The sequence below is a fragment of the Martes martes genome (genome assembly GCF_963455335.1).
Source record: "Martes martes genome assembly, chromosome: 10".
Lineage (NCBI taxonomy): Eukaryota > Metazoa > Chordata > Mammalia > Carnivora > Mustelidae > Martes > Martes martes.
The window spans coordinates 5,557,318-5,579,111 of NC_137898.1; the positions used below are offsets into that span (position 1 = coordinate 5,557,318).

At 52.2% G+C, this 21,794-nt stretch overlaps 1 protein-coding gene across 5 annotated transcripts in view; it reads left to right on the forward strand.

The window, feature by feature from the left end:
* Positions 1-21,794, forward strand: part of PC (pyruvate carboxylase) — a 95,597-nt gene that overhangs the window by 28,621 nt on the left and 45,182 nt on the right. Inside the window, exon 1 of one of the 5 annotated variants that reach the window (XM_080817153.1) lies at positions 1,188-1,323. The exons of 3 other annotated variants lie outside the window; for them this stretch is intronic. Coding sequence is in view for 1 of the 2 variants with exons in the window: in XM_080817149.1 (XP_080673275.1) it covers positions 18,688-18,723 (36 nt within the window). In the remaining variant the exon portion in view is untranslated. Of the gene's footprint in view, positions 1-1,187; positions 1,324-18,567; positions 18,724-21,794 lie in introns of those variants that run through there. One more of the 5 variants, XM_080817149.1, reaches the window with a different exon arrangement.

A 21,794-nucleotide genomic window follows, 5' to 3' on the forward strand; every position in this document is an offset into this window, starting at 1 on the left:
GGCTCTGTGCTGGGTGCAGAGCTTGCTTCAGATTCTCTCTCCCTCTGCCCCTTCCTGCTCTCTTCCCTCTTCCCCTGTGCCTCTTTCCCTCTCTCTTTTTCTGTCTCTCCAAGTAAATAAATAAATCTTTTTTAAAAAGTATTGAGTATCTTTTTGGGGTGATACAAACATTCTGGAATTAGGTAGTGGTGACGGCTGCACAGCATTGTGAAGTGCTAACTTGCACGCTTTAAAATGGTGGGAAACACACTTTAAAAAATTTGAGCTGCAAACTGAAAGCTTCATCATGCCATGTGAAACTTCCTTCTCCTCTTTGTCAGCAGGCCTGTGCACTTTGTATGTACTTGTAACCACTGTATGTACATGTTTATAGGTCCTTGTGCCAGACAGTTCTAGCTGTTCATGTACCTGTCACCGGTCCTGTCAATTTACCACAATGGATAATTTAAAAAAAATTCTACTTCCTACATCCTACATGATGCCAGGCACTTAATAGATTCTCTATAAACATTTACTGAATTATTTCCGCTTGCTCTTTGCGTTTCGTTAGTGTGGACAATTGCAGGTTAGCTGGAATTACGTTGTTCAGGATTGTTTCAGAAAGAGGTAATATCTCTTAAATTATGTGTCTTTCAGTAAGAGCTCTACGTTGTACGTTTGTAAGCTGTGTATATATTTTTTCCAGACAGAAAATAGCGTGCTTGGCTTTTCTGATCACAAAGATAATATTTGCTAATTTTAAGCAAGATTTAGATAATGGTCTTGCTTGGACTGTGACCTTTAGCTTTTAGAAGCCTCCAGACAATGCCAAGTCAGCAAAGGAGCTTTTTTTTCCCCCCTCCCCCCTCTCTTTCTGTCCTGTCATTCTTTTTATTATCTTCTCTGCATCTTGAATTAGTCTGGCCTTCATCACTTCTTTCCAAATAGTTTCTTAGATACCTTCTCTGAGACAGGACCCTAGGATGCCGTTTTCCTGTTGTCCAAAGATCATGTCTGTCTTCTTTGCAAATAAGAAGAAAGAATGCATAGTGTTTGCTGTTTGTTCTGCCACATCAACGCCCCCTTAATTCCCAACTTTTCTCTCTCTTTCTCTCTTTTTTTTCTTCATGATTTTTCTGATCCCAGAGCTGTGTGCTTTCCTGTGACCCGTTGAAAACCTTCATCTATGACGTGGCTCTTTTGTGGAAAGGAAGCGGTGGACTCCGAAAACCTCTTCCTTCCCCTTTGTGTGTGGCAGAGACGTCACTAGGCTGCCTTCTTGCTGCTCTGCGGCATCTGGTCCCCTTTCCCCATCGCACTCACAGCTCAGCAGCCTCAAGCCAGGTGAGACGTGGCAGCAGGGATGGGCCATTGTCTACTTAGGAGGTTGATGCCACTGACCTTGCTTTTCTCTTGAAGTTCGTTTTCAGCAGTGAGGATGCTCCCGTATTCCTTGTGTCCTTCTCCAAAACCCCCTCCTTAGCTAACAGCACACTTGGGCAGGACGAGCGTAGCGCCCAGGGGGGAACTGACGGGCCCGCTCAGTGCTGGCGAGGCCGGCAGCCCTCGACTTCCTGTGGCTGGAGGACGACTCGTGCCCACGTCACCTGCAGCCGTGAGGGGATGCGGACCCGAGATGGGAAAGAAGGGGTAGAGCACGGGATAAGCAGGCACTTCTCCCTGGAGTTTCAGGTGCACACCTGGCAGAGCTGGTTTTCCTAGTTGACGCTGGGCAGACTGAAAGAATTTTTTTTTTTAAGAATGTTTTATTTTTTATTTTTTATTTTTTTAAGACTTTATTTATTTGACACAGAGAGAGGGATCACAAGTAGGCAGAGAGGCAGCAGAGAGAGAGGGGGAAGCACACTCCCCACCGAGCAGAGAGCCTGATGTGGGGCTCAATCCCAGGACCCTGAGATCATGACCCAAGCTGAAGGCAGAGGCTTAACCCACTGAGCCACCCAGGCGCCCCTGAAAGGATGTTTTAATCTTCGTTTGAGGCCGGTGCTTGTGGAATGAAAGTGCCTCTGTCTGTAGCTGCTTCTCCATCCTTCTTGTCATTATTCTGTTTATTTCGATTTGAAGCGCCTCACCACTCAGATTTAAATTGAGGCTGTCGGAAAGCCCCTTACTTTCAGAACGTCTGTTCTGGGATTGTGGATGCCCGATGGGCTCCGTGCAGACCAAGGAGGGGCCCACGGCCTCAGTCACAAGCATGGGGGGATTGTAATGAGGAAGATGCGGGCTCTCCTTTTTTCTGAGGTTTAACTGAGGTGGGGGTTAGGGAAGGAACCCCATTGTGAATGATGTGGGGGGAGGCAGCTTTCTCTTTGTAGGGTCTTGTCAGTCCGAAATTCTCAGGGAGCGCTCCAAAGTGGGAGGACAGTGAGAGCAGAATTCCTGGGTGGGTTGGTACCTGCTGGTTGTTCTTTTTTCCCCCAATTTAAAACTAAATGTGTGTCATAGAAATCAGTCGTAGAGTAGAACGGCAGCTACATTTGTTCTGCTCTGCTGGGGTCTCTTCTGGAGGCTGAAGGTGTTACCCTGAGGAAACTGAGGCTCCTGGGGGTGATCTCCCTGCCCCAAGTTGTCTAGGGACGGAGCGGCAGAGCCCGGGGACAGACTCGGCTCTCTGTCCGGACACCTGGGCCCCGCTACGGTGCCGCCGCCGACAGAAGCCGATGCCGCCCTCTGCCAGGAGGCCGCGTGGTTGCTGCTTTCTCTGACTGGCCCGGCTTCTCTCTTTGTCTGTTTCTGTGCTGGTGTCTCTCGAAAAGCCTCTCCTTCCTTTTCTTTTTCCTTCCCTGCTGGCCTCGGACGTGATGCTCGCGGTGTAGAAGCAGGATTCTTTGCTCAGAACATCTTGGTTCTTGTCTATTTCACAGAATTTTCCTCGGCCTCTTTCATTTTCTCTTTCATTTCCCCCGGACAGTGCTGCTGCTTCAGGCCGTCGTGAGGAGAAAGATGAGCGTGCCTGAGGGTTTGAAGACACGTAAAGGAGGAGTTTTTTTTAGCAAACAGTTGGGTGTTTGCGAGGCTTGTTGCCACGCTTCTCGATGCCCTAGTGAGGGCGGGCGCTCTTCCTCGCGACACAGCGCGGCACGGGTGCGAGTGGATGTGGTCAGGGGGCAGTGAGGCCACCGGCCTGGGAAGCCGTCTTGTCCTTGGCCACATTGCGTCACACTGGTCTGCACTGAACCAGCGTGAGTCCAGGCGCAGTGCTGTTTCCTAAAGAGGTCGGAGATCCCCCCCTGGGAGAGGGAGAGAGCCACGGGAGAAGTTGCTTGGAGGTGGTGAAGACAGAGGGTACCCTTGAGAGCCTGGCGTTGACAGGAAACCATTGCCAAGAGTTGGCCCCTTGCTCTTTCTGAAGCTGTTAACAGGTTTCTAGAAGACAGGCCGCACACCACACCTGGTCTTAAGTCCATGCCATTTCTCTTGCCCCCACGCCCCCATTTCTCCCAGCCCCACATGCCGAGATCTGGGGCTGACGGTCCCGTCCATGAGTAGCCGGGCACCGTTCTCCAGGCTGTCTACTGTGCCAGCTGAGGTTCGTCTTGTTGGCATGTGGGGTCTGAGAACACATCTCCTTGCTCCCCCCTCCCACCCCCTTCCCTCTGTACCCCAGCCGGAGGCGTGGTCTCTTCTGGGTCCCTGGTAAAGTGAGCCTCCTTGTTCCAAATTACATACGCACCAGCTCTGTCTCTGCTACTCTGATGACTCCAGATCAAACCAGCCTCATTCTGAATCCATTCATCCGTGTTTTCATCCCACGAGCGTTTTGTGCCAGGCATTGTGGTAACGTGCATTCTCAAGGCCGCATCCAACCTCATCAAACCAGGATCACTTGCAGAAGTGTGGGTCACTGATGTATGTGCCTTTGACCTGATGCCTGTTTAATAAACTTACGCTCCTCCTGAGTAATATGGTGTCTCTTCCCAAGGAGTTGAGGCCTAGATTTTGATTCTGACCTCATTCAGAGGGGGAGCCTGGGCCAGGCCCCTCACTGCCAGGCCTCATTTTTTCCTCAGCATTGGGAGTTAGAGGCTCCCCCTTCCCCCGCTCCTTGCTATTTGTTTGCTATTCCTAGCACAGATCCTTGCATTGGCCCATTCACTGCCTCTGGCCTAGAGCCTGTTCCACTGTTGTCACTACCCTGTCCCTCCCGCCCCTTCCCTGAAGCAATGACCCTTTCCCCGAAGCAGTGGCTTCTGTTCCTTCGCTCTTACCAGCTCCTGGAGGTCTCAGGGGAGCCTCTGATAGCACCCGGGAAGCCCCTTCCCCAACTTCCAAAAAGATGCTCTTTAAGGGTACCAGTGAAGGGGGAACTTGAAATTAGAAAGTTTTTCTTCATTTGTTTTACCTTTTGAGACCAACCTGGTGGCTTGAGACAGTCTGCTTGGGCCCATGGTGCCAGGATTATCTGAGTCTTTTCCAGGGTCTCTCCTGAAACCCTCTGGCTTCTGTGAGTGCTGAAGGCTCCCGTGGGCCTGCTGGCCTGTGGGGCTCAGTCTGTCTCCTCTCTGAGCTGCTGTGTTGGGGCCGCTTCTGGATAGAGGAGTCTTCAGGGAGAAGACGGGAGTGTTGTAGGCCTCCACTCGTCCGGGGCTCTGCTTTGAGGCCAGGGTGAAAAACAGAACACTTGGAGGCTTAGGGGCTGGAGGAAACTTTTAGTCATTCTGTTTACTTATTCCTTTGCGTCTCATCTTCCCACCCACACCCCCGAAAAGAGACCGATGGAAGTAGACGTGAGGCTTGCAGGTTTGTTCGCCGCCCTTTGCAGGAGCTGCTGGTGCGACAAGAATTCTCATTGGCTTCCTGTGACTTCTCCTTTAATGCGAAGTGATTTAGGAGGAGGAAAGAGGGTTTCATTTGTTGTTTTCCTCACCACCTAGAGAGCTCTCAGGCTTCTGCCAGGAAAGGGACTTGGGCATTTGGAGTCAAGATTTTGCAGTGGATGGTGGGTGTTCCACAGAGATAACAACGTGTAACTTAGGGGACAGGATTCCAGTTTCTCCCCTGCTCGTAGCTGGAGGTCCTCCTGGACCTCCCGGAGACCTTCCCCGCAGCCCGCCCTTGGCTCTGAGTGCTGCTCTTCCAGACGGCTGGGGCCCCAGGTCACCCAAGTCCAGGCCAAAAAAAATCATCTCTGCCTTGTTACACAAGAATGACAACAGGTTTCCGGACCTTTCCCCTTTTTGGTGACTTACATCCATGTAAGCAGCTGACTCGCCTGTGTTAGGTGTTGGTTCCTCCGAAGCCGAGGCCCAGCTAAGGCGAAGTCCACACGCCAGACGCAGCCCGAGAACGACGTCCGAGCAGCAGACCGCCAGCCTTCCAGGCCTGGTTCCGGTTTTCCCTGGAGCGCAGTTCTGGAATTTCAGGCTTGACCTCTCTTCTTAGCTTACCCCTTCTCCATCCCCCTCTTATGCAGATGACAGGCAGGGGAGGGCCGGCTCTGGAAACCGATCCCAGTTTGCGTGGACTCTTCCGGCAAACACAGCGCTCTAACCTCCATTCCCGAGAGGAATTAGGGCTGTCATTCTGGCAGATGGTCGCATCGAACCGGGCCTGGGAAGTCTGCCACCAAGTCCCCTGGACAGTCGGCAGTGCTTTGTCTCTCCCTTAAGGGCTTCTTATGTCCACAGACATTTACCTCGTGCCTGCTCGGTTTCCTGTTCTGCTGGGTTTGGGATGCGGAGATGAATGAGCTGTGTTCTCCGGCCTGGCAACGGGGTGAGCTCCTTGCTGCCTCCAGCCAGCCATGTCACTCGGGAAGTAAAGCTCTGTTTTACTTTGTGAGGAGCACAGGTCACACATGTAAAACTGCTTGGCAGCAAGCAGAGCAGGCCTTCTGTCCATAACCGTGAACCTGGCCTCCCATTGCTAAGAGAAGGTAGTGGGCTGGGCTGAATGGTGAATCACCCCTGGGGTCCTTGGTCTCCATGATCACTCGGCATGGAACGGTCTGCAGCTGGCCCTCGCCTTCAGGGACCACTGTGTAGTTGACAGACACTTGCATGTGTCCCCCAACTAATTATTGAGTACTCATGTGTTCCAGGCCCCATGCTACCTGTTGGAGACACAACAGGGAGCCGGAATGATGGAGGCCTGGTCCCTTGGCATCAGAGCAGACAGGCAGAAGGCCAGTTACTGTTCAGTTACGGCTGTGATAAGTGCTGGGAAGAAAAGCGACGTGGGAGGGAGAGCACCTTCACCGGGAGGGCGGGCCGACCGGTTATCTGCCCCCACAGCAGGCAGCGGCTGGGTGTGGATCTTGGCAGAACACAGGGAACCTTAGTCAGGGTTTAGGGACTCCAGCTCAGCACTCCCCGAACTAGAACGGAGGGCGGGAGGAGCTACGGCAGGCACCACTGTCTTCCACCGCTCCCCACCCTTCTTCCCCTTCCCCAAGTCCCTGGCTGGATTGGGGTTCCTGGAGCTGTTTGCAGACCTGGTGAGCCCCTTTCCAGGGGCACACCCTGGGACCTCTGGTGGCATTGCTCTTAACCAGCCCCAGTGGTGTCACTGCGGTGATGGCAGAAATGCCCCCAGGGGACGGGGTCTGTTTCTAGTTAATTACATGCTTTCTTGCCAGGCAGCGGGTGGTCAGGTTGCAGGTTGTCCGGGCTTATTCTCTCCGCACACTTGCGGAGCATTTACTTTGGGCCAGGCTCAAAGAGCTCCCAGCAAAGTCTTCTCAGGGTTTTCTTCTGGCCTCTTAGCTGTGGCCCTCGCTGGGAGAGACAGGCAGGGGTGAGTGCCGGTGAAGGGGACTGAGTTGTTTTCAGGTTGCCCGGGTGCTGGGTGACCCAGGACACAGGAAGCACCCCAGCTGTGAGTTCCTAAGATTTCTTTTCTTTTTTTAAAGATTTTATTTATTTATTTGACAGAGATCACAAGTAGGCAGAGAGGCAGGCAGAGAGAGAGAGAGAGAGAGAAGCAGGCTCCCTGCTGAGCAGAGAGCTCGATGCGGGTCTCTATCCCAGGACCTTGAGATCATGACCTGAGCCAAAGGCAGAGGCTTAACCCACTGAGCCACCCAGGCACCCCATCTAGGTTTCTTTTTTTGAAGGCTGTCCTTCACCCTTTCAGGCCTACGACTGTGGCTGTGTCCAAGGGCCAGTGCTACCTTTGGGCCAGGCATGTGTGCTCCCTGCCTGAAACTCATATCTCAGAGAGCCCCACGTGTGGGAGTACCCCCCTGTGACTCTTCTGGGTCCCCCTCCGGTGCCATTCTGGCTGGGCATTCTCAGCCCTGAGTGGGACCCATATTGCACCTTTGGGGTGCTCTCAACCCTCTGCCCTATTCAAGGACAACCAGATGTCCTAAAAGCTTGTCCCAGGGTCTCATGTCTGGGCCCAGTTCCAGGACGCCTCCCACTGGAGGCCGCAGTATTATTTCTTTTGTAGGCTTGTGTGAGATTGGACAGCCAAGATGGTGCTGATAATGCGATGTGTGCATGACTCAAGTTTTTATTTTTTATTAAAAAAAATATTTTATTTATTTATTTGTCAGAGAGAGCGATCCCAAGTAGGCAGAGAGGCAGGCAGAGAGAGAGGGGGAAGCAGGCTCCCTGCTGAGCAGAGAGCCCGATGCGGGGCTCGATCCCAGGACCCTGAGATCATGACCTGAGCCAAAGGCAGAGGCTTAACCCACTGAGTCATGCAGGCACCCTGTGACTCAAGTTTTTATATAGATGAGGCATTCCCCCCAAAAATATTTGCCTGGGGCCCTGAGCATCCTAGGGGCAGACCTGCCCGAGGGCTACCCATTGGGTCCTCCGGCTCTGCATTGCTGCTGTTGGCCTGCCCCAGAGAAGAGGATAAGGGCCCATTGTTTGTTCCCGGGGGCCTGAATGGCACTTTGTTTTCTTGGTTTGAACTCCCAGGCTGTGGCTTTTCTGCTGCTGCTCTTGGCCGCAGTCACGTCTCGGATGAGAAATCCGTTCCCACTCTGACTTCACGTTGTTCTAGTGAATATCCTGGGAGGGCAGGGCTGCGAGCCAACCTGGGGTCTTGTGTCAGTCGCTGTGGGGTGGGAGCTAAGAATGGAGGTGCTGAGAGCAGGGCCCTGCCCTGCCAGGAGGGTTTAGCTATGGCCGAAGGCAAAGTGGGGAGACCCCTTTGTTCACACTGAGCCGAGGCGCTAGCTGGCAGGAATGTAGGCCCGCCCTGACTGGGCAGGAAGGGAATGTGGTGGGAATTCGGGGTGAGCCGAGGCTGGGGCCGGGCTGGGGGCAGCTGGACCAAGGCAGAGGATGCCGTTTGCCGCCCTCCTTTCTCTGTGCCTTCTCGCTGTCCTCCAGTGGTACATGTTTACCGCGTGGCCTCCTCTCTGGTGTGGAAACGAGCACAAGCCCAAGAACGGAAGGTGCCTCGTTTATGCCAAGTTCAAAGGCACGAGATGGCAGAGCAGGGGCGGGAGAGCGAGCGGGCAGGGAGCTCGCTTGTCGGACTTTGAGAGCGCAGCGAGCGGTCTTTGCGCGCCGGCTCCGGGGCCCTCTCAGGCGTCAGTTACAGGGAGTTGAGTCAGGCCCCCCTGCCCTGACTCGGAACAGGACCCCCGGCTCACCTCCTCTCACCTCCGGCGCCTCTCCTTACGTCACCCTGCGAAGGAGGCGTTTTGTTTTCTTTTAAAGGTGCTTTGCCCTCCTCCCAGTCTGCAGGGAGGGGCCTCCTAGATGAGTGTCTCTTCAAGTGGGGTCCGCAGGCCCATTTCAAGGGGTCCCTGAGTCCAAATGGTGGTCGTAATGCTACCGAGAGATGACTCGTCTCTCCCCGCGCGCTCACATGTGCTCGGCTGTTGCAGAAGCGGAGCTGGGCGTGGCTGCTGGAGTCCGCGGGAGTCTGGCTGCGGCGGGCACGGAGCCCTTGGCCTCCACGCTCTCGCCATGCCAGGAGCCGGCTTCGCACAGCAGTGGCCTGGACGAAGCAGGAAGATGCCCATTTCATTGACTCCCCAGGCGTGTGTGCACGTCCTTCCTCCCCTGTGTGGCGAGATGGCGCGGTCGCTGCCCGGGCTGAACCGTGTTGCTGGCCGAGGACAGGCGCTCCTGGGGTTGTGTGGGTTGCGAGCTGAACTGGCCGCTTTTTGCAGGGAACGCTGTTTGTACTCGAAAGAGCGGGCAGTTGTGCTTATTCAGACTTGGGTACTCGACGGACTTTTCTCGAAAAATGGACATAGCAAACCCGTTGCTTCAGAGAAAACCACTAATAACATTTATTGCCAGTGGCCAAATTCAAGCTGTCAAGCCACAGTGAGAATTTTGGAAAGCTTTTACCCACCATCATGAGCTCGGCTGCTTTTCAGTCCTTAGACTTCCTGATGATTCTATTGGTGGTCATATTACACATGTGACATCTTGGTGTTTTATTAGAAAATGTGTCCCCATCTGGAAGATCAGCATAAGTCCGTGAACCAGTATTTTTCCAAATGACCAGTGTGGTGTGTAAGGTTACAAAATCCTGTTGGGTAAAGGTCCCATTTATATTTCAAGATAGGCCAGTGGATTTCTTTTTTTAAGATTTTATTTATTTATTTGACAGACAGAGATCACAAGTAGGCAGAGGCAGAGAGAGACAGGGGAAAGCAGGCTCCCTGCTGAGCAGAGAGCCCGATGCAGGGCTCGATCCCAGGACCCTGGGATCATGACCTGAGCTGAAGGCAGAGGCTTTAACCCACTGAGCCACCCAGGTGCCCCCAGTGGATTTTAAAAATAGCACAGTACATTAAGGTTCATAGGGTTTCCTATCTCACGTTATCATTAATTACTGTTGGTCAGGTTTTGGTATAGTATCAAACAGGAGACTCCAGCATTGTCTGAAATGGCTACTAAAATATTCCTCCCTTTTGTTAATACATGCCTGGGTGAGTCGTCCAGATTTTCCTCGTGAGCATCACTTATCACAACAGACTGAATGCAGAAGCACAGATATGAGAATCCAGTATCTTCTGTTAAGCTGGACATGAAATAGATTTCAAAAATGTAAGACTATACCACTCTTCTAAGTGTTTTTGAAAGTATAGTTATGTTTTTGGGGGAGGGTATGTGCTATGGTGAGCGCTGTGAAGTGTGTAAACCTGGCAATTCACAGACCTGTACCCTTGGGGCTAATAATACATTATATGTTAATAAAAAATAAGAAGTAGGGGGCGCCTGGGTGGCTCAGTGGGTTGAGCCTCTGCCTTCGCCCTAGGTCATGATCTCACGGTCCTGGGATCAAGCCCTGTGTCGGGCTCTCTGCTCATTGGGGAGCCTGCTTCCTCCTCTCTTTCTCTGCCTGCCTCTCTGCCTACTTGTGATCTCTGTCTGTCAAATAAGTAAAAAAAAAAAAAAAAAAGAAAGAAAGGAAGAAACATAAATGAGGGTACCACATACCAGAATAACTCTGCACTGCGTTTGCTTTGCCTACACAAAGCTCAGTTCCCCTTACTACAAGGTTCTCCGAGGTCAGAGAGCATATAGATTTCTGATTGGTGGTTAAAATTTTTATTCATGCAAGGATTTTAACTTTTCAAGAAGCTTTAATATGTGTTACTTTTAAAAATTCATTTTTTAGGGGCACCTGGGTGGCTCAGTGGGTTAAGGCCTCTGCCTTCGGCTCAGGTCATGATCCCAGGGTCCAGGGATTGAGCCCCTCATCGGGCTCTCTGCTCAGCAGGAAGCCTGCTTCCTCCTCTGTCTCTGCCTGCCTCTCTGCCTACTTGTGATCTCTGTCGGTCAAATAAATAAATAAAATCTTAAAAAAAATTCATTTTTATAATACCTTTCCTTGAGATATAATTCATATACTATAAAATACACCCCCTTTTAAAGGGTTTAATTCAGTGGCTTTAGCATATTCAGTGTTGTGTAACCAACACTGCTATTCCTGAACGTACTCCTAACCCCAGAAGGAAACCCTGTGCCCATCAGCAATCACTCTGTTACCCACCCCCCACCCCCAACCCCTGGCAACCAATAATTTGCTTTCTGTCTCTGGTTTTGCCTATTCCAGACATTTCATATAAATGGAGTCATACAGTATATGGCCTTTTGTGTCTGGCTTTTTTCAGTTAGGATGTTTTCAAGCTTCACCCACTCTGTCACAAGTAATAATTCAGTTGTCTTTTTCTTGGCTGAATAATATCCCATTGTATGGATAGACCACATGTTTATCCTTTCACCAGTTGGACCTTTGGGTTCTTTCCACTTTTTGGTTATTCTGGCCCGCGCTGCTGTGACCCTTTGTGTACACAGCTGGTGTAGACACGTATTTCCGTGTCTCTTGTGTTTCTGTCTAGCAGCCGGGTCGTATGGTAATTCAGTGTTTAATCGTTTGAGGAACTCCAGACAGTTTTCCGAAGTGGCTGCACTGTTTTGTATTCCCACTGGCAGTGTATGAGGGCTCTGATTTCTCTGTGTCATCATCAGTACTTGTGACTGGCTTGTGGACTACAGCCATCCTGGTGGGTGTGAAGTCTGTCTCACTGTGGTTTTGATGTGCATTTCTCTAATGACCTCAAGCATCTCTTCGTGTGCTTATTGGCCATTTGTATGTTTTCTTTTGCAGAAATACCTGTTCAGATCTGCTCATTTTTAATGAAGTTGTATTTTTGTGGTTGAGGTATAAGAGGGTTTGTGTGTGTGTGTGTGTGTGTGTGTTTAAAGTATATATTCTGGATATTAGGGGTGCCTGGGTGGCTCAGTGGGTTAAGCCTCTGCCTTCAGCTCAGGTCATGATCTCAGGGTCCTGGGATCGAGTCCCTCATCGGGCTCTCTGCTGGGCAGGGAGCCTGCTTCCCCCTCTCTGCCTGCCTCTCTGCCTACTTGTGACTTTTCTCTGCCAAAGGAATAAAATCTTAAAAAAAAAAAAAAGTATATATCCTGGATAATAGACCCTTAGAAGATTACATGATTTGTAAAAACTTTCTCCCATCCCGTCTTTTCTCTTTCTTGGTGTCCTTGGGAGAACAAAAGTTTTCTCATTTTGATGAAGCCAATTTATCTGTTTGCTTTGGTTTCTCACAAGTCTTCTGTCGGAGCTAAGAAACCAAGGCCACAGAGATTTATATTTTATCCTAAGAGTTTTATAGTTTTAGCCCTTGCATTTATGTCTAATCCATTTTGTGTGAATTTCTATAAATGGTGGGAGGTAGGGGTCCAAACTCATTCTTTTGCTTGTGGCTCTCCAGTCATTATAGCACCGTTTGTTGAATTGTTTTTGACACCCTGAGGATAATTGACTAACTATGAGGGTCTTATGGGCTCTCAAGTCTATCCCCTGGATCTGTATCTCTATCCCTCTCCCAGTACCACACCGTTGTTGGCCCCGCCCCACCCTGTCTTGATTACTGTAGCTTTCCAGCGAGTTTTGGAATTGGCAAGTGTGACTCTTCCAACTGTGTTCTTCTTTTTCAAGATTCTTTGGGTTGTTCTGGTTTCGTTGCATTCCCTTATGAATTTTAGGATCACCTTGCCAATTTCTGCAACTAGAGGAAGGTGCAGTTCTTTTCTTTTCTTTTTTTTTTTAAGATTTTATTTATTTATTTGACAGAGATCACAGGTAGGCAGAGAGGCAGGCAGAGAGAGAGAGAGGAGGAAGCAGGCTCCCCGCTGAGCAGAGAGCCCGATGCAGGGCTCGATCCCAGGACCCTGAGATTATGACCTGAGCCAAAGGCAGAGGCTTTAACCCACTGAGCCACCCAGGTGCCCCGGGAGCTGCAGTTCTTGTTAGGGTTTGTATTGAGTCATTTTGGGGAGTATTGCCATCTTAACAATGTTTCAGTCTCTGATCCATGAACTTGAGGTGTTTTGCTTTTCGTTCAGGTCTTCAGATTTTTTCAGTGATATTTTGTAGTTTTCAGTGTACCAGTCTTGCACTTCTTTTATTAAATTTGTTCTTTGGTATTTGATTCTTTTTTTTTTTTAAGATTTTATTTATTTATGACAGAGAGAGCGAACGAGAGAGGGAACACAAGCTGGAGAGAGAGAAGCAGGCTCCCCACTGAGCAGGGAGCCTGGTGTGGGGCTCAATCCCAGGATGTTGGGCTGCTGGGGTCACGACCTGAGCTGAAGGCAGATGCTTAACGACTGAGCCCCCCAGGTGCCCCTTCTTTTTTTTTTTAAAGATTTTATTTATTTGTCCGAGAGAGTGAGCACAGGCAGACAGAGAGGCAGGCAGAGGCAGAGGGAGAAGCAGGCTCCCTGCTGAGCAAGGAGCCCGATGCAGGACTCCATCCGAGGACGCTGGGATTATGACCTGAGCCGAAGGCAGCCGCTTAACCAACTGAGCCACCCAGGCGTCCCAGTGCCCCTTCTTTTTGACTCTTATCTTACTCTATATCGGTTAAACTGTACGGGGCGCCCGGGTAGCTCAGTGGGTTAAAGCCTCTGCCTTCGGCTCAGGTCATGATCCCAGGGTCCTGGGATGGAGCCCCGCATCGGGCTCTCTGCTCAGTGGGGAGCCTGCTTCCTCCTCTCTCTCTCTCTGCCTACTTGTGATCTCTGTCTGTCAAATAAATAAATAAAATCTTTAAAAAAAATAATAAACTGTATTGATTTACTCCACTCCCCCCCACCCCAGCCCCGACTGTCTCCTCAACTAGACTGAGTCCCCACAGGGCCTGGTACTTAGGTAGCACAGTGCACTGCCGTAGAGATTTTCTTGTGTTTTTTTGTTGTTCACGCTGCCCTTGTGAAGAAGGCATGGTCTTACTGTCCCTGGCCTAGTAGTTGAAGACACTGATGCCCAGAGAGCAAGGTGACTTGCTTCTTGGCACAGCACTCATTAGTGGTAGCAGAGGTAGGACCAGGATTTTTCAGAATCACAGCCCACTCCTCTTTCCAGGCATCATCCTGAGTGGGACTGGCACTCTATTCTTTTTTCCTGAGCCACCAGGTACCCTCATGTCTATTCTGTCCTTCCCCCTGCCCCCATTTGTGTGTCTGTCTCTACATAGAGCCCCAGCGCATGAAGGGAAGAGAAGGATTAAGGTTGATACCACGAGGGCTGACCACGGGGGTCACTTTTCTGGGCATTTCCAGTGTGCCAGACTCTCCTAGGTATTTCCAAAATAGGCGACCTAATTAAGTTCTCGGAGCCACTCCACCAGATGACTCAGATCACAGCGTGCTACAGACCAGCAGGTGAAAGTTCAGAGGGCCTTGGAAACTCCCAGGTCAGAGAGTGAGTTACGTGTTCAGCACTGTTCCAAAAACTCCAGTTATGGTGCTGCAAGAGGGGGAGGCGTGGGGAGGCGGGAAGGAATGGGGGGCTTTCTCGGAAGCTGACGCTCATCAACACCAGGTTGACTGGGATCAATCCAGAAGCATTTGGTCATCGGCCCGCAGCTGGGATCTCAGAATGATTGGTTTGCTGCTCCCTTCCGGGGGTGACTCTCTCTCCCTCTCTGTTTCTCTGGAGCACCTGGCATCATTTTCATTACCCAGTGGACATTCTTTACAAGCTTTTTCAGTAAATCAAAGACACTCTGTCTGCCTGCTTTGCTCCATGGAAGTGGACCCTCCCAGCCTCTATGGCCAAATTTGGGGTGATGTTGAAGAAAGGGGTCCCCGCTGCCGGGCTGGTGTGAGACAGGCATGGGAGAGACGCAAGACCTGCTGTCGCCGGCCGCGTCTCCACCCCCAGAGCAGAGCACAGCCAGCCAGCTTCCTTCTTGGAGTCGCTGACATCTGGTCTGTCACATCCAGGGCTGCGGCGTTGTTTCCACACCCGAGTCACCCGTGAACCAGAACAGCGCTGAGTATCTTTGCCGTTGGTTTCACTGAGCCAGACCCTTCCTCCCCGCTCCCACTTCTGTTTTTCTAAAGTAGGAAAACACCTATGAAGTAGTAGACCTTGGTGGCCTTGACAGTATTTTACAACTATATAGAAAGTTAACCGGTGCAGTTTTTTTAAAAAATACTTATTTGAGAGAGAGAGAAAGAGAGAGTGAGAGGGGAGCAAGTGAGCACGAGCAGGGGGAGGAGCAGAGGGAGAAGCAAACTGCCCGCAGAGCAGGGAGCCTGGTATTGGGCTCCATCCTAGGTCCCGGAGACCATGATCTGAGCCAGAGGTAGAGGTTACTGACTGAGCCACCCAGGCGCCCCTAACTGGTACAGTTTTTGATGCTGGATGTTCTGCTTGGATGGAAAGCAGCGGCACAGATGATGATGTTTCTGCGATGCAGTGAGCTCGCCTTCTTCCCCAGCCTCGTTCTGGCACCTGCTGCCCCAGCCGCGCCAAGCTATGCATGGCTGCGGACACGCAAAGCCAGGTGGTGTCCCTGTCACACTGCTCCCTCTTCCTGGATGCTTGCCCTTCCTCCTTCCCTACAGTCCACCTGTCCCTCTCCTCCTCTTTCAGGCTCCCTCCTATGATGCCCTTCTGGATCCTCAATTCCCTCTTCACCTACCAGTAGCTTAGAGCTGACACTTGCTGCTTACTTCTGTACAATAGTACCCATCACACTTCCTTTGACTTTCTCCCCCTTGGTTTATTTTTCTTTTTTCTCTTTTTAAAGGTTTTATTCATCTATTTGAGAGAGAGAGGGAGGGAAAGAGCGAGCCCAAGCAGGGTGGAGGGGTGGAGGGAGAGGGACAAGCAGACTCCCCGCTGAGCAGGGACCCCCCCCCCCCGCCAACCCAGGACTCGATCCCAGGACCCAGAGATCATGACCTGAGCCGAAGGCAGACACTTAATGGACTGAGCCACCCAGGAGCTCCTTTCCTTTTTTTATTGAGGTGTAATTGACAATATTACTTTCAAGTGTACGGGGTAATGGTTCAGTATGCATGTATGTATGTACAGTGTGTATTGTGAGATAGTCACAGTAAGTCTGGTTAATATCCGTCACCACATGTAGTTACATTCGTTTTTCTTGTGATGAAACTTTTAAGATCCCTCTTAGCAACTTTCAGATACGCAGTACAGTGTTTACTGGAGCCGCCGTGCCGAGTAGTTCATTTCACTTCTTTCCATGTCTAGTGTCTTTGCTGATGCCAGCACCATGAGGGCGGGGCCCACCCCTGTTCCTCCGTCGCTCTGTGTCCCCACTGCTGGTAGAGACAGCTGGGCAGGCTGCACTGTGTTGACCAGAAAACAGAGAACCGCGGCCCCGGCCATGGTATGCTCGGCGCGGTCCGGTGACCGCCTGTGAAGTGACTGCCACAGGCCAAGTCCTGGGCAGCTTCGAATCTGGACGAGCAGAGACACCTGTTCTGAAGGTTCCTCTTCTTCTGCCTTATCTCCGAGTGTTAGACATGAAGCCTGCGCAGAGGCAGCTGGGGCTCGTGAGAAGGGTCCCATGGGAAGTGGCATCAGTGCCATTGGAAGTTGTCCCCAGCCCCCTCCGACTGACCCTAGAGAGACCCTGGGCCTCTCAGCTCTCAGAACCCGGGACTCTGCTCCTGGGACCATCCCTGCTCAAAGCTAGGTGACTTGTTTCCTTGATTTGTCCTGATCCGGGTGCTATGGGGAGAAAGGCACCAGATGCGATGCCTGTGGGTGTCCAGGAGGTTACAGAGGAAAAGGCCGTGTACCCAGCTACCTAACTGAGCCTGTTCGACCACCAGTCTTTCTCCTTACCCCTGTCCTCCTCTGAGTTCCTTAGTGCTGGGAGATTAACAGAAGTTGAAGAAACAGTAGAATGTTTCTCCTTCCGGACTGCCTTCTTCTCGTTCTTTTATGAGAAAAATTGGGAACAGTTGGACCTCGCAGCTGGCCATTCATGGTAATCAGGTCCATCGAGCCCTCAGCAGCGGCCCTGCAAGCTGTGTGTTGCTGATTCCCATTTCACAAATGACTGAAGTGAGGCTTGCAGGTGAAGGGACCTGCCCAGGGTCACACGCTGACGTGGAGCAGAGCTAAGATCCAAGCCCAGGTGTGTCTCTCTGTGACGCCCCATCCTTCTCTCATGCCTGCTCATCCTTGTGCGTGGCAAGCATCACCCCCCTCTGTGCCCCTTGCTGCCTGCATGTCCAGAGAGTTGGTGAAGGGACCCCCATCTTCCCGGATTTCAGCCGCTTCCTATCCAGGGGCCCTCACCCACAGCTTATGCCTTTCCCCGAGTAGCCTCTGACTGTCCAGGCCTTCTCGGACCTGTTTCTGCACAGGTGTCGGGAGGGTCTCCGTTCCCCTCCATCACTGGGGATCCGCGGCCCTGTCCTGTCTTCATCCCCGTGGCATGGGGAGATTGAGGTGAGGTGCGTGCAAGTGCTGGCTAAGGCCTCGTGCTGCAGAAACGTCCCTCAGAGCATCCTTGCTCCCGTCCCTGCCCCTGGATGAGGCCGAGGCCTGTGTGCCAGCCTGGTGCCGGCCTGGTGCCAGCGGCTCCCTCCAGCTCCCCCACTCAGCGCTCCACCAGCCAGACTGGCCAGTCTCAAAGTGCTGCTCTGCCTTCAGCCGGGGAAGCCTCGCTGGGCACCCGTCCCGATGGTGCGGGAGGACGAGGCCTACCACAGGGAGAAGCCAGGACACCAGATGCAGAGAACCCCGGCTGGGTTCCCACCGGGCATCACAGCCGGCCCTTTCCTCTCACTCTTCCTGGGCAGGCCCCCTGCAGGGTCACTGGCCTCTTCCCGGACCTGCAGCTGCCTGCCTTTGTCAGGGCATGTGAGTGCCTCGCTCCCTCCCTTAGTGGGCGAGAGGGGAGGCAGAAGGCTGCTTGTTGTCAGCTCTGGAGAAAGCTGGAGGCAACGGGGTAGCAGAGTACCTGTCCACAGTGAGGTCTGGGATCTGAGAGGAGGAAACAGGCTCCCACCCAGGCTGAGTTTGCGCTGCGCCTCCCGGGGACTCCTGGTGTTCCGGCTCCCACCTGACTTAGACCCTCTGCCCCGGTCAGGTGTGCCCGCGTTTCATCAGCAGGAGCTGCTCCCCCGGATGCCACCTGCCTTGTCCGGGAGTGAGCACTCAGAAGTGGGCAGGGCCCCTCTGGCCAATAAACCTCGGGTTCTAGAAGCTTAGCAAAGATCGAACAGTGACTTACTGACTGCACCTCCTCGAAGAACTCTCGTCTGAGCTCAGCCTGGGCTGGTTTTTATTTTGATGATAGTGGGGTGGCATCCATGGCGTAGGCACTGGGGTGGTCTTCGGGATGACGCTGTGTTAAATGGATTGATCTGAGTGGGTTTAATAATATGTTAAGGCATTTAAAAACCTTGCTAATGAAGTCAGACCAGGCCAAGGGCTCACAAGAGCCACTTGGTAACATGTGCCCTTGGGAGGAATCCTGTCTCCTGGCCCCAGGGGAGAAAGGACCAGGATGTCTGCAGATCCCACAGGGACAACCTGAGACTTGGTAAGGTCTCAGCAGGAGGAGGTAGACCTCAGAGTCCTCATTTTTTCTTCAGCTGTCAGATTCTCTGTTCCTGTCCGTAGGCCAGAAGCTCTCTCACCTGGCTGGCTCTCCTGTCCTTGGCCCTCTTTTCCTGGTAGAGGCCAAACACCGCTGCCCTTTAATCCTTCCCGAGAACCCATAGGCAGTGGTTTTGACCGCCCTCTCCCACCTCACCCCTGGCCTGGTTTTGTTTTCTCCTTCTCTCAAACAAGCTGTTCAAGGTCTACTGCTGAGCCAGAGATTGGCTCATAAGCAGCTCTCTCCTCTGAGCTGTAGGGAGGGGATAATTCTAGAAAGTCATTGACAGAGGCTTAACCTAGAACGTCAATCATAAACAGGCTGTGGGCAGAGGGCCTCGATTTGGGTATTCCGGTACCAGGAACACTATGGCCTCCCTGGGGCTCTGCAGACCAGCTGCCGCGGTAAGGACCACCTCTCAGCAGTCCTGGGCACACTGTCCGGGTGGGGGTGCGCACCGGTGGTCACTGGTGGGGGACTGTACACCGTGGTCATTGTTTCTCTTCCCACTGGAACTTGGCAGTCTATTGCTACTAGAAGAAAGAGGGCAGAAGGGTTCTGGGGATAGTCCTTGGAGACAGGAACCCAGGGGACGGGTGGGCTGGATCATTGCTCACAGGCCTGCGGGGACAACTCTGGTCAGGGATGGTCAGAACCAAGGAGCCCAAGGTGGGGCAAATCCTACTTGACCATGAACATGGATTCTTCCTGAGACCCTGGGGACAGAGGAAGATGTGGCGTAGGTCCCAGAGCTCTGGGCCAGGATGCCTTTGTGTGGTGGTGACAGCTAGGGGAAAGGGCGTGTGGGCCCCTTGATTTAGGGTCCCTTGTGGAAATGGTGAAGCAGTAAGTGGTCCGCCAGGGGCTCGGGGTCCCACACGCGCCGTGCTTCAGCTCCTTGGGCAGCCCGGGCTTGGCGGATGCTCTGGAGCTATGGAGTGGGGAGGCCGGGCTCTCTTTAGGAACCTGGGACATGGAAGGGCCAAGATCACTTCTCTTCAAGAGGCAAGTTTGTGATGGCGTCGTAGAGAGCAGGGAAGGGAAGGCGTGTAACTACCCATCTTTTTGGGAGAACAAATTTCTGGCTTTCAGCAGGACGCACTGCTCTGGTATAAAGCGAAACGACTTTTGCTTAGAAGACAACCTTTCCCTCAGTTCTGGTGACAGAGCGGGTTATCTCCCACTGCCCACAGGCCAGATGGCCAGATTTCCCAGGTCATGGGATACATGGGATAAGGATTTAAGAAGGGAGTAACTCTGTATGTGTATGTGTGTGTTGAGGAACAGGTGAGAAGGAGGACTTACATTTCCCTTTACTTTGTCCCAAACTTCCCAGAGCAGAATTTGTGGAGAAATGTGCCTTTTCTCCTAGTGTTCTGGACCAGGGATGGTAGGAAGGGATGTGGCTTCTGGACTTCATCCCCTTTTCGGTTACTCAGAGGGAGACCTGTCATCAGGAGAAATTCTAGGGCAAGATGACAGTCTGTGCTTACAAATCGGAAGGTCTGGGTCTGGAATGATCTCACTTGTGCCCTTGATTTGCTCCCGGCTAGAACGAAACCCTCAGTTTCATGAAGGCAAGGACCTCTTCTCTCTTGTTCGGCTCACCTCTGGTGCCTAATGGTACCTGTTGCGAAGGCTCCGTCACTGTTGAGTGAATGAATGAACACTTTCTCTGCCTGTCATTTCACTAAACCTCTCCAATTTCATCTTTTGTTGGGTCCATACCAGACTTCTCACCTGATCGGCATCTACTTGGTGTCACTGGACCGTGACTCTAAACTGATCAGGCAAGACCATGCACACTGGGAGAGGCTGGTGGGCCCCGGGGTTCCCTCTCACTGCTGCTCCACGCTGATGCCCTGTGGGCCAGGTGCCACCCACCCTGGGGCCTCTGGAGTGGATCCGAGCCCAGGCCAAGCCCCTCCTCCACGTCACTTACTTAACTCTCCTCAACCGCTTTACCCTTTACCCTTCTCCAATCTCCCTTTTCCCCCAGGTGGATCCTTTAATATGCTGGCTACTTACTATCCCTTATATTTCAAGTTTGCTAGTCTTGTTTCCTCACCAGGCAGAAAGTTTCATGAGGGCAGAGGCCCTGGTTTGTTACATTATCCTCTGTCCATCTAGAGTGTGTTGCAGGCAGTAGGGGCTCCAGAAACACGCGGGGGCTCCAGTTGTGTGAAACTAATCCTAGTCTCCGGGAGGGCGACTTGCAGCTGCTGCTGCTTCTTTTTAAAAAAAATATATGTATGTATGTATTTATTTATGAGAGAGAGAGAATGAGAGGGAAAGAGAGAGAGAGAGAGCATGAGAAGGGGAAGGGTCAGAGGGAGAAGCAGACTCCCCGCTGAGCAGGGAGCCCGGTGTGGGACTCGATCCCAGGACTCCAGGATCATGACCTGAGCCAAAGGCAGTCACCCAACCAACTGAGCCACCCAGGCGCCCCAACTTGCAGCAGACGCCCCGGGTGAAGGGCTCAGGCCCACAAGACGGCCAATCACAAGACCTGGCCTTCTCGAGCTCTGACCCGCCCGCTATAAATCAGAGATGACCATGATCCCGTCCTCAGGTTTGGCAATTTTTAGAACTGTTCACAGAACTCAGAATGCTGCCTTCCTTACTATTACCAGCTTCTCGTAAAGGATACAGATAGATCGCCAGATTCGGAGGTATATATGTGGCGTCCGGAAGAGTCCTGAGTGTAGGGGCTTCTGTCCTCATGACTGGGGGCCACCATCCCCGTGGTGTGTGGATGCACTCACCCTCCTGGGAGCTCTCTCCACCTCATCGTTACAGAGGCATGGCTGATTACATCATTGGCCATTGGTGATTAACTCAATCTCTGGTCCCTCCCTTCCTCTTTGTGGAAGTTCCAACCTTCTACGCATGGGGTTGGTTTCTCTAGCGAGCAGCCCCTGCCTGAAGCTATCTAGGGGCCCACTGGGGTCTCTTCCTTAGTATGAAGTCAGGTGCATAAAGTCAGGTGCAGTTAAAAGGGGCTTACTGTGAATGAGAAAAGCTGCTCCCATCTCCCCTAGCACTCAAGAAACTCTCCAAGGGTTTTAGGAGCTCTTTGCCAGGAACCAGGGAGGAAAACCAAATTCTATAGTTTTTACATCGCTATGTCACTCAAGGGCAGTGAGGCGGAGTGATCCCCAAGGTCATTCGAGCAGACAGTGACAAAGCTGGAATTTGGACCTGACTTTTCTGACTCAAAAGACTTTGCCCTTTCCAGGGAATCTCGGCAGCGTCTGGCTCCACCTCGCTTTATCAAGGCTTCGGCCCTGCCCTCCAGGGAGGGAGCTTCCAGCCCGACCTAAGGGTGGGGGGTGGGGCAGGACCCTGGCTGCTTTTCCCTTTATCCTTCCAAAGTCCCCGCTCCTGGGACTGTGGCCGCACGGAGTTGCTTGAAAAGAGCGTTGTGTTGTCTGGCAGCAGCAAGGAGTTCGGGAAGTGATGCGGGTCAGCAGAC